At 42.5% G+C, this 13,139-nt stretch overlaps 1 protein-coding gene across 1 annotated transcript in view; it reads right to left on the reverse strand.

Moving 5' to 3' along the window:
* Positions 1-1,656: 1,656 nt before the first annotated feature.
* Positions 1,657-13,139, reverse strand: part of LOC102986626 (zinc finger protein 577) — a 15,634-nt gene continuing 4,151 nt past the window's right edge. Inside the window, 3 exon segments of the mRNA XM_055079203.1 lie at positions 1,657-3,327; positions 9,117-9,212; positions 9,950-10,076. Coding sequence (XP_054935178.1) covers positions 2,156-3,327; positions 9,117-9,212; positions 9,950-10,076 — 1,395 coding nt within the window. The 3' untranslated portion in view covers positions 1,657-2,155.

Raw genomic sequence — 13,139 nt, forward strand, 5'->3', positions numbered from 1 at the left:
TAGGACTGCTAGAACTCTGGAACTCTCCCACTCTCTGGGCACAGCTCTCTCCTCTCCTGTCATCTGCCCCATGGACTGATTTCAGCCACACTGAATTCTACTAACTCTAAACTCTGTCTCAATTCAAGGAGACTGAGATCTTTTGGGGCTCCTCCTCCCTATGCTGCAGAATGGAAACTCTCTCCAGGCAGTAGGCTGGGGGCAATCATAAGGCTTACTTCATTTGTTTTCTTTCTCTCAGAGATAGCTGTTCTGAGCTCCCTATTATCCAACATCTGAAGAAGTCCATTCACATATTTTGTCTTTTCCTGTTGTTATTTAAGGTGGGACGATATATACATCATACTGTTGAAGAAAAAGGAGTTGCTGGAGTTGGCTGTGAAAAATACTGGTCAGGATTTAGGTTCATTATATGTGTATATATTAATCTGTGCAATTTCAGAATAGATACAAACGTATGTTTGGTAGTATTTCTAGCAGCATAAATCTCATATTCCTTTAGGACATTTAAGAGTTCTTTTCCAGTGCTGAAAATTTGATTTATACATTTCAAGAGCATTCCACGGTGTTCACATCTAACAATCAGTGTAAGATTCTCTGATTAAAGAAAAAAGGTTAATGTACTTAGATCATAATTACTTTAGATAATTATTTCTCTGGAAACATGCTTTTCCAAATTTACTTAAGTGCTAGGTAGGAATTTATCAAAGTGTAAATTCTCTGAAATCTAATGTTTTTGTGGTAGGCAAAATAATGGCAAATCCCAAAGGTGTTCATGTCCTAATTCCTAGAATCTGTAAATATGTTACATTGCATGGTAAAGGGGAATTAAGGTAGAAGATGGAATTAAGTTATTTTAGGACCATATAAATTGTTTCTAGAGTTTTAAAGGTCCACAGAGAGAAACCTCAGAATGGATTGTACCCAGAGCCTATCAACACTAGATTTAGAAGATGAGATTGGGCACTCCTGAGCTGATCAGCTTTAGGTTAGGTTTTGGACTCTGAGTTGGTCCTGTAATGGGCTGAGACATCTAGAGATGCTGGGATAGGATGAATCCATTTGCATGCAGGATAGACACGAATCACTGGGTGCCAAAGGGTGGCCTCTGGTAGAGAGAATGATGGCCTCCCAAAGATGTCTACATCCTTATGTCTAGGACCTGTGAACATGTTATATTATAAGGCAAAGGGGACACAAGGTAGATGTAGTTAAAGCTGCTAATTAGCTGACTTTAAGATAGGAGATTATCCTGGATTATCTGAGTGGGCCCAATGTAATCACAAGGGTCCTTAAACGTGGAAGGAGGAGACAGAAAAATGAGTGTTGGAGGGATGAAAGAGTTGACCAGCCATTGATGGCTCTGAGGAAGGAAAGGGGCCGCAAGCCATGGAATGTGGGCAGCTTCTAGAAGCTGGAAAAGCAAAGAAACAGATTCTCCTCTAGAGCCTCCAAGAAGAAATGCAACCCTGCGAACAACCTTGCTTTTGGCCCAGAGATGCATTCTGGACTTCAGAGCTCCAGGATAATAAATTGTGCTGTTATGAGATGCCGAGTTTGTGATAACTGGTTACAGCATCCATAAGAAACTAATATAGCTGTCCTTCTACATTCATTATATTCTTAGGTTTTCACTGCACAATGCAATTCCTGGTGTCCAAGAAGATTTCCTTTATTTGCAAGTCTTTCCCACTTTCCAAGGTAAAACTGTGATACATGACTTAGTTTGGTGATAGAATTTCCATTTTTTATTGCCTTTGGGGGATTTTTCTTCTCTATGAGTGCTTCCACATTTTACTAAACATGTCTTCCACCTTCAGTGCCTCTAGAGTTGTCTTTCTATGCTTCTCTGACAAGTGATAAGGTACAATTTATCATTAAAAACCATCACACTCTAAGGTTTTGGTCCTGTGGGAATTCTTTGATATCAACTGCAATATCACCTCTAGGAAAAGGCTTCCCCACAAGAGCTGCATTTCTGCCCAATGTGATCTCGCTGATATTTACTAAGCCTAACTTCTCACAGAAGTGTTCTCCACAACCACCCCATTCACAGCATTTCTGCCCTAAGCAAGCTCTGACACATAATGAATGTGGGGAGGATTCTTGCTCAAGGCTCTTTCCCATCTCAGGTATCTGAGGATTTTTTTTTTTCCTACACAATATCTGTAACATATAAGACATAATTTATTACTGAAGGGGTTGTCGCATTCACTGCATTTGCAAGGCTTAGTCCCTGTGTAAATTCCCGATTTTCTACTGAGGCTTGACTTCTTGGAAAAGGCTGGTCCACAATCACTACATTTCTGCCCCCTAGGAACTCGCTGATGTTTAATAAGGGCTGGGTTCCCGAAAAAGACATTTCCACAGGCACTGCGTTCATGGGGTTTTGCTCCTGTACGAGTTCACCCATGAATAGAGAGCTATGACTCACTGAGGAAGGTTTCTCCAGCTTTGGGGAATCCACAGCTTTCTCTCTTGTATGAGTTTTCTTATGTTTGATGAGGACTGACATGTGGGCAAAGGCTTTGCCACATTCACTGCAGGCATATGGTCTCTCTCCGGTGTGAGTCCGCTGGTGCTGAATGAGCTTTGACTTGCTTCTGAAGGCTTTTTCACAATCACTGCATTCATATGGTTTCTCTCCCGTATGAATTCTCTGATGCTTGGTGAGGTCTGACTTAAAAAAGAACGTTCTTCCACATTCACTGCATTCGTAAGGCTTCTCTCCTGTGTGAAGTCTCTGATGTGCAATGAGGTATGCCTTCTGGGAAAAGTCTTTCCCACATACACTGCAACCATATAATTTCTCTCCAGTATGAGAGCGCTGATGTCTGTTGAGCCGGCACTTCCGGCTGAAGGCTTTTCCACATTCACTGCATCCGTAGGGTTTCTCTCCTGTATGAGTTCGCTGATGGACCCTGAGCTGTGACTTCCTGGAAAAGGCTTTCCCACATTCATTACATTCATGGGGTTTCTCTCCTGTATGAGTTCTCTGATGTTCAGTGAGCTGAATCTTCCTCATGAATGTTTTCCCACATTCATTGCATCCATGGGGTTTTTCTCCTCTTTCAGTTCTCTGATGTCTAATGAGCTGTGCCTTCCTGGAGAAAGCTTTCCCGCACTCACTGCATGGATGTGGGTTTTTTCCTGGATAAATTTTTTGATGGTCATTGAGCTGTGATTTAGTGCTACTGGGTTTCACACAGCCATGGTATTTAATTCTGGTAAGAGTTCTATTATGCTGGAGGTAGAGAGATGATTTCCCATATCCACTGAACTCATCAGAATCATTTCCTGCATATCTTCTATTCTCAATAACAAAACCTAAATGTGATTTCAAACTTTTACAATGTGGGCCAAAATTATTGTATCTTTGTGTTAAAGGAACAAGACTTTTGCATAAATCGAAATGATTTCCAAGTGCATAACTTTGCTGACATCTTTCCATAGTTTTAATCCCGTTTTGGTTTTCTGGGTGCCATTGCATAGGGTCAATCTCCCATATTTCTTCTAGAAAAAAGAACAATGAAAACATCCATGATAATTTTAGGGGGTAAAAAAAGGTACAAAAATGCCATGGTTTGGGCTAGCTCTTATAAGATCCCAGTCTAAGAGAAATGTCCACTATGGAAATGTATCCTATGCTCTGTGGAAAAATAACAATATTGCATGCTGCAACTAAGGAGCTGGTGAGTTGCAACTAAGGAGCCCGCCTGTTGCATCTAAGACCTGGCGCAACCAAATAAATACATAAATAAATATTTTTTAAAAAGAGACAATATTATAAAACAGTAAAAGGAAAAACAGCTATTTTAGAAACAATGATGGGCAGTCTACAATGAATAAATATAATGTGGGCTGCTTTCCAAATAGAACCTCGCAAAATGGGGACAGAAGTAGAAATAGAACCACACTGTGATTGGAATACAAAAAAAGAAGATGGAAGGGATCGATACATCCATCCAACAAACACTGAATGGGTTGGTATTTGGGAATATACTAGAATATTAGAATTAGTATGTTACTACAGTTTGACTAATATATTCCATCTCCATGGAGCTGTCATTCTAGTAACAAGAGAGAAAGAGAGCAAGAATCAAGAGGTAATCAAAGTAGTAAGAAAATTATAGAACATGAAAAATGGTATGAAGGAGGTGATAGAGTAGTGGAAGGTCAATCTTAGACAAAGTAGTCATCCTCAAGAGAAAAAAAAGTTAAGCTGACATCACAGGACTAGAATGAGCAATGTTATGCAAATAACTACATGAAGACTATTCCAAGAGGAAACAGGCAATGAAAAAACCCAAAGGCAAAAAAACTTAGGCATGATAGAGAAACATAAGGGAGGCTGGCATACTTGGACTATCCTGAGCTTGAGGGAAGTAGAAATAGATAAGTTTGGAAAGGTCGATAGAATTGAGAGCGTATAGATCTTGTAAACTGTTAAAAAAATTGGATTTTATGCTAAGAACAATAGGAGGAAGCGACCAAAAATTTTTTGACAGAAGTACAACAGGTTTTGAATTGATATTTCCAAAAGGTCACATGACTCATAGGGAGAATGAATTGGAGAAATGAAATTGTTGAGAAAACACACAGGAGGCTACGGTAGAGTTCCAGCAAGAGATAACAGTAGCCTCAGCATGGATGACTACCAAGGAGATGAAAAAATGTACAAAAACAAAGTATGCATGATGGAAGAGGAAAAGATAAGTATAGACGAAGGAAAGCTAAGACTCACCATCACAATGAGCTCTGTAGGTAGAAAAGGGAAGAATCAAGGACAGGGCCTCAAGAGGCGGCTGAAGCATCTGTTTAGGAGCTGGTGCCATTTAATAAGACGAGGAAGAATAAAGACATAGATTTGGCATCTGTGGGAAATCAAGTGCTCCATTTTGAGGTACACATCAGGTTTGAGATGACTAATACACACTCAAGAGAAAATATGATGTACCTGGCTGGATCTATGAGTGTGGAGAAAGTTTTAGACTTAAGATAATAATTTTAAGTCATGAGTATACAAATATTATTTAAATATCTGGACTGCATGAAACTACATGAGATAATTTAAGAAGAACGAGTAGAGAAAGGGGAGGGCCCAGAACAAGGGCATTCCAAGTTTTAGAGTTTGGGGAGAGGAATACGCAGAGAACGTGAAAAGTCCATCCAGAGACATCAAACCATATCTATGCTGATCAAACAAATAAGTAACATGTGTTTTAGTAACAAAGGGTTACAACTGGAAAATCAGAATGTAGGATCTACAGAGTGTGATTCCAAGAGTACTGAGGTAAAATATTCAATAATCGCCTTGTTACTAAATCGTTCCTCTCTCATTCTGACCACACACCAAAATGAAACTTTTCTAATAGTAATATTGTAGTTAATTGTAGTTATTGTAGTTAATACTCCAACTTTCTATTAGGTGTGATACAACCTCACATGATCTAATATATCCAGACACACAAATAACCATCTGAAATTTAAAAATAAGCCCTTGGGCCGTCTACCCAATATCCCATGTACTGATTGGTGGAAATACCACCTTCTTCAATCATATTGTAACTGTACACAGAGCTGCCCCATAAAAATTTCTGCAGTGATGGAAATATTCTATATCTGTGTTTTCCAATATGGTAGCCACTAGCCATGTATGGCTGTTGAGCACTTGAATGTGGCTAGAGTTGACTGCAGAAATAAATTTGTAATTTTACTGAATGTTAATTAAATTTAAATTTAATTAAATGTTAAATTTAAGTAGCCCACATGTGGCCAGTGGCCAACACACTGGACAGCACAGGTACAGACCATCATTTCCTATATTTGCCATTATAATATATTTAATATACTCATCTCCAAATTTTCTACTTTCCACTAATGCCAGATTCTTCCTTGATCTCTGTTCCTACATCATCTCTGTCATCCACCAATGAAGAGATTCTGAAGAATCATTCCCATCCAGGACGAAGAAAATGTTCATCGTCCTTACCTTCCATTCATCCTAGAACGCCAAGCTATATTTTCCCATTGTTACAATGGGATATCAAGAAAGACTCTCTAGAACTAGCCAAAAACGACAAGACAAAACCAAAATCAAACCTTCTAAGCCAATTAACATAAAACCCAGAGTAATCAGCCACTTCCTTGCAGACAGTCTCCTACAAGCCAATCTATTAAGAATCTCCCACACTGATTTCCTCATTTCCATCTCCTTGACACAAGGCCTTCTGTCAACATTTTTACTTAAAACCCAGCTCTCTTTCTTGCAGAGATTACTTTATTATGATTTCAAAAAGAAGCACACTTTATCCTCTCAGTAACACTTTATCAATGCTCAGTTTTCTCTGATTTTGTATATCAATCCTTGTCTATATCTCATAATCAAATGCTAAAAATTTTAGAATTTTATGGACCTACGTCAACCATTTCCAACAGAGATTTTTACACTTGTCTTTTATTTCATCTGCATCTCCCTCAGAGCACATTAGAGTGGTGGTTCTTCAATGACAGGGATCAAAGCAGAATTGCCTGGCAAGCCTTTCAAATACCTCATAGGCTCCAGTCACTCCCCACACCTAGCAAACCAGAAGCCGAATCTCAAGAGACAGGGCCTGTAGTTAGAAAAGGCTCCCACGTAGTTCACACACATCCCTGATGAAAAACAAAATTAAAACCAAAATGCAACCAAACCAAACCTGTTTTGGGGATTCCCTGGTGGTCCAGTGGTTAGGACTCCATGCTTTCACTGCCCAGGGCACGGGTTCAATCCTTGGTTGGGGACCTAAGATCCGGCAAGCCATGCACCCAGGGGCGGGGTGGGGGACCACCAAACCTGCTTTCATGAAAGATGTGATAAATGAATGCAAGTGACACTGTCAGTGAATTATTCTGTGGTTATGCTAAGTAAGGAAGAATAAGATACAGACCCTTTCCTCTATATGGAAAAAGCCTCATACCAACCAGTAAAACAATACAATAAAATATACGATCAGGACTGAGTTAGTGCGGTGTAGATACGAAAACAGATAGGAAGTCAGGAAAGAGGGAGTTCCGAGTGTGCACTTGAACTTCACGGACAGAAAAAGAGAACGCAGAGTGAAAGAAGGTGGCATCTGAATGTAAAAATGCAATATAATCAAATGCGTAGATGGCAGTGTTCAGGTTATTTGACAGAATCTGTGGCATTCAGTAAAATAGATCACTTCCTCCTCTTTGGAGTAATTTTGTCACTTGTTTCCAGGACATCTTCTCACCCTGTTTCTACCACAGCCCAATGCTTTTCTTTTTATTTGGCTGGGTTCTTATCTTCTGAACTTCAAAAAATAAAATGTGGATCTCTTGTTTTCTCAACCAACTCTCACTCTTCATGTTTTCTCATCAAGGCCCACTGCTTTCATGGCCCCTATCCACAGAGGAATACAACCAGAACCTCAAAAGGAGCTAAAAGAAAAAATGAAATCAACCTATATATGTAGGAATTGGAACAAAGCAAGTCTATATCATCATGGCCATCAGGGGAACTGAGAGGGTGGAATTTCCAAAAGGCCTTTTGAAAACAAAATTCAATAGGAACAGCAGAGACCTTCAGAAATATAGAGCAGAGTAAATAGGAGAGACTCAAGGCAACTCAAAGGTGACTGGGCACCAGGGTGTAGAGCAGTACGGGAGAACCTAAATAAAATGCACATGGAGGAAAAGGATTCACCAGGAGGAGAAATATCTCATTCCTGAAGGTGAAGGAAAAAGGATTTCACAGGACGGATATCTTGGGTGCAGGCAAAATATAGAATGAGAGGGCAGATCAGACTATAGAAAGAGAGGTGGGAATACCTGTCAGAGTGCAGAGAGGTTAAATCTTCCATATATACGAATACACACTCTGATGGTGAAGACATTATCTGGGAGAAAGGAGGGTTCTGGTTTCACATACAGGAAGTAGAACATCATAGGGCAGAGGCCCTGGTGCCTGGCAACACACAGATGATTAGAGTGCAGGTCATATATTAGCAGGAGTCAATGTGGGACTCTCCAGCAGAGAACAGAAACCTTAGGTCTTAAGAATGAATTAAACTTTTACCAGAAGATTCAAAAAAACAAAAAAACAACAGAATCTGAAAGCTGGGGAAAAGGAGGGTGAATTAGTAGACAGAGGTGCCCTGGGAGACGAGGGGTGTGTGGTTTTCAGATGAATGAAGCTGAGGTGGATTGTCACGGAAGGATATTAATCAGCCCTTTCAAAAGGGGAGGGGATATTGCAGAGGTAGGGAGCAGCGCTAAGTGCAAAGCAATGTGAACAGGTAGTGAGATGTATCTCATAGCAGGTAAGGTGAAGAACAGGAAGTGAGGCCCCTGCAGACAAAGAAAAGGAGAAGGCATGAGGGAGCATGCTGGGAGGAATGGAACCAGGTTAAGACCTCAAGGTCCTGGATGAGACAAACTGCAGTCAGATCCAGAAAACTGAAAAAAAGGAAGACATCATCCTTTAGTGGCAGGCAAAGAAGAAAAGCCCTAATAAAGAACATGCAGGGGGCTTCCCTGGTGGCGCAGTGGTTGAGAATCCGCCTGCCAATGCAGGGGATACAGGTTCGAGCCCTGGTCTGGGAAGATCCCACATGCCACGGAGCAACAGGGCCCGTGCGCCACAACTACTGAGCCTGCGCGTCTGGAGCCTGTGCTCCGCAACAAGAGAGGCCGCGACAGTGAGAGGCCCGCGCACCGCGATGAAGAGTGGCCCCCGCTTGCCACAACTGGAGAAAGCCCTCGCACAGAAACGAAGACCCAACACAGCCATAAATAAATAAATAAATAAATAAATAAATTTATTAAAAAAAAATAAAAGAACATGCAGGACATCCCTGGCGGTCCAGTGGTTGAGACTCCACGCTTCCACTGCAGGGGGCACGGGTTTGAACCCTGGGAGGGGAACTAAGATCCCACATGCTGCACAGCATGGCCAAATAAAAAAAGAACATGCAGAAAGGTGTTAGGCTTATGGGCCACCAACTGGTGTAAGGAAAGTTCTCTAGACAGCATTTCAGAAGTATCAGCCCTTCACTGACCAACTGGAATTTCCATGTCGTTTCTCCCCATCTTCTTGGTTGTCACTCACTCACCTGGACAGGTTTGACTCTGGCCTGCTCCGTCTACCATCCATGGGGGTTCTCCTTGTTCCAACTGGAAGAGTGAATCTGGTTTGGGAGTCTGATATCCTGTAAACGGGAAATCACGGAACGCTTGGCACCGAGCATTTGAGCCTGGGGAAACTACGAAAACTGGAGAAAGTTCTATTTCAAGGACCGCACCCTTCATACTTTGGTAAAGTAAAAACATTAACTCGGAAAGGGAAAGAATACACTCTAGAACCTATGATGCTTTAGTCCAAACCATGAAATATTCCAGGAACCCTACAGATTTCACTAAATGAGAAAGAAAAGGACACTGACTGTGATGCTGCCTGTGGGGCTGCACCCTGCAGGCCTACAAGGCCGTACTTGCCCAGCTTCAAAACTGAAGAAAGAGCCTGGAGTCAGCAACAGAGACAGAAATGGTTTCAAGGATGGGGGAGCCTATGTGTCTGAAGCAAGGTCCTGGAGTGACACCCCACCATGTGCGGTAGATGGCGGGCAGGACATGGCGGCAGTCTTCGTTGGGGGTGGGGGGTGGGGGGGGTGTTACCAGTTATAGGGGAAATTGACGTCAGGTTGGCTCATTGGTTACCAGGAAAACCAGCAGAAGGGCAGGTTCCTCACCACCCCATGATAGCCTATCAGAGAAGAGATGTTCTGATCTAAAGCTAGAACGATCAGTAGCTGGGGCCTGGAGCAAGGATGCAGGAAGGTCAGTCACGTGGGTAGGGTTCAGGCGAAGCAAGCACTGGTCAAGCAGGGGATGGACAGAAAGCAAGAGAACAGCCATCTTGGGCGGCCTGACCATACACTGCTCTTACCTACTGACACTAGGTTGTAGTAGTTCTCCAACATGACATTCCTGTACAGGTCCTTCTGAGATGGGTCCAGTAACTGCCACTCCTCCCAGGTGAAACCCACAGCCACGTCCTCGAATGACAAAGATGCCTGTAATAACAAATTCCAGTGTAATCCAAGGTGGAATAATATGATGTGGAAAAGAGGGACAGGAACACGTTCTGCTCATCTTCCCCATGATAAATTATGTGCACTGTGAATGTGACTATTTCACATACCATAGACCATGTGTCTTAGTTCACCTGGGCCGCTATAACAAAGTACCACAGACTGGGTAGCTTATAAAAACAAATTTATTGGGACTTCCCTGGTAGTCCAGCGGTTAAGACTCCACGCTCCCAATGCAGGGGGCCTGGGTTTGATCCCTGGTCAGGGAACTAGATCCTGCATGCCTCAACTAAGAGCCCGCAGGCCGCACCTAAAGATCCCGCATGCCGCACTGAAGCTCCTGCACATGGCAACGAGGATCCCACGTGCCGCAACTAAGACCCGGCTCAGCCAAATAAATAATAAATAAATATTTTTTTTTTTTTTTTTTTTTGTGGTATGCGGGCCTCCCTTTGTTGTGGCCTCTCCCGTTGCGGAGCACAGGCTCCGGACGCGCAAGCTCAGCAGCCATGGCTCTCGGGCCCAGCCGCTCCGCGGCCTGTGGGATCCTCCCAGACCGGGGCGCGAACCCGGTTCCCCTGCATCGGCAGGCGGACGCGCAACCACTGCGCCACCAGGGAAGCCCATATTTTTTAAAAAATTATTTCTCACAGTTATGGATGCTGGGAAGCTCTAGACCAAGGTGAATGCATGGCTGCATTCTGGTGAGGGCCTGCTTCCTGGTTTGTAGTGGGCACCTTCTCACTGTGTTCTCACATGGAAGGGCGAGGGATCTCTGTGCATTCTCTCTTATAAGGACACTAATCCCATTCGTGAAGGCCTCACCCTCATAACCTACACACCTCCCAAAGGTGCCACCTCCTAATACCATCATCTTTGGGGGTTTAAGATTTCAACATACGATTTTGGGGGGAACACAAACATTCAAACCACTGCCGCATGGAATTCTACAAATTAGTCCTTCCCAGCCTAAAAAAGTACTAAAATAATATTTGCATAGAAATAAAAAATACTGTGTAGTAAGAATGTCTTTGTTTTTAAGTATGAAAAACCTATCAATAATTTAGATATCCATCAGAGGCAGACAGGGTATGCTATATCTCCATGCCATGAAATACTATGCAAACATTAAAATCAATAAGGTAGACTTATTTTTCATTTTTATTTTTAAATTTATCTATTCAATTTATTCATTTTTGGCTGTGTTGCGCCTTTGTTGCTGCACACGGGCCTTCTCTAGTTGTGGCGAGTGGGGGCTACTCTTTGTTGTGGTGCACGTGCTTCACACTGCAGTTGCTTCTCTTGTTGTGGAGCACAGGCTCTAGGCGTGCAGGCTTCAGTAGTTGTGGCACGTGGGCTCAGTAGTTGTGGCTCGCGGGCCCTAGAGCACAGGCTCATTAGTTGTGGCACACGGGCTTAGCTGCTCTGCAGCATGTGGGATCTTTCCAGACCAGGGATCGAACCCGTGTCCCCTGCACTGGCAGGTGGATTCTTAACCACTGTGCCACCAGGTAAGTCCTCAATGAGGTAGTTTTAAATATACTGGTATCAATGACCTTCCATGAAAAAAATCAAGCCCCCAAATAGTATATACAGTATGATCCCAGACATGTGAAAAATCTTAATAATATATTCAACTATATATGTATAAGGACACATATGTATGCATATAGAAATGCATATATAAAAAATATGGAAATTAATATAAATGTAAATCTAGATATATTTTACCACACATCAATTCTAGAAAGACACTGGTGGGAGACCCAAACTATTAACATTTGTTAACCTTTGGGTTGGGAGTTTGGCAAGAAAAGGTAAAACGGGATATTCTCTTTTGGTGCAGATACCTCTGTGTGCTTGAATCTCTTGCATGCAAATGTAGCCATGTATCATTTGAATAATTAAAATACAAAGACCAAACCAAGAATAATTGACTCTGACTTCATTTTTTGAACCTAGGGTTAAGAAGATATAAAGGGGGCTTCCCTGGTGGCGCAGCGGTTAAGAATTCGCCTGCCAGTGCAGGGGACACAGGTTCGTGCCCTGGTCCGGGAAGATCCCACATGCCGCGGAGCAACTAAGCCCGTGCGCCACAACTACTGAGCCTGCGCTCTGGAGCCAGTGCTCCGCAACAAGAGAAGCCACTGCAATGAAGGGTAGCCCCCGCTCGCTGCAACTAGAGAAAGCCCGCCTGCAGCAACAAAAACCCAACGCAGCCAAAAATAAATAAAAATTAAAATTAAATAAAAATAAAAATTAAAAAAAACCACGAAGTTAAAAAAAAGAAGATATAAAGGGAGAATTTTCGTCAATATCTGTTACACCAAGCTGCTCGCAAAGAATGGAACTGTCAGCTGTCTCCTGCCAAATCAATAACAAAAATCTGGTTGAGAGAATTCTTCTTCATGGAGGACAACTCAAAGGTCAAGCAGACCACTGATTCTATTGGATAATCCAGGCTTTATTCCTGGGTAAAGTCAGACTATTAGAAGGCTCTATTGTCAAGGCACATTGCTTTAAAAGAATTTTGTCCAATTCAGTTCTGCTCTGGCATGCCTATTCCGAGGAACACGATAAGAAAAAGCCAGAGGAAACATCTTAGGCCTTTATTACAAAACTGATAATGAGAATTCTGTCTATCACAAAACATCTCTGAAGAGCTAGCAAAAGAAATTTCTTAAGATTGAAGAGTGGACTTCCCTGGTGGTGCAGTGGTTAAGAATCCGCCTGCCAATGCAGGGTACACGGGTTCGAGCCCTGGTCCGGGAAGATCCCACATGCCACGAGCAACTAAGCCTGTGCCACAACTACTGAGCCTGCGCTCTATAGCCCGTGAGCCACAACTACTGAGCCTGTGTGCCACAACTACTGAAACCCACGCACCTAGAGCCCGTGCTCTGCAACAAGAGAAGTCACCACAATGAGAAGCCCGCGCACCACAATGAATAGTAGACCCTGCTCGCCGCAACTAGAGAAAGCCTGTGCGTAGCAATGAAGACCCAACGCAGCCAAAAATAAATAAATAAATAAATAAATTTATTA

Source organism: Physeter macrocephalus, chromosome 17 (genome assembly GCF_002837175.3).
Source record: "Physeter macrocephalus isolate SW-GA chromosome 17, ASM283717v5, whole genome shotgun sequence".
In the NCBI taxonomy this organism is placed as follows: Eukaryota; Metazoa; Chordata; class Mammalia; order Artiodactyla; family Physeteridae; genus Physeter; species Physeter macrocephalus.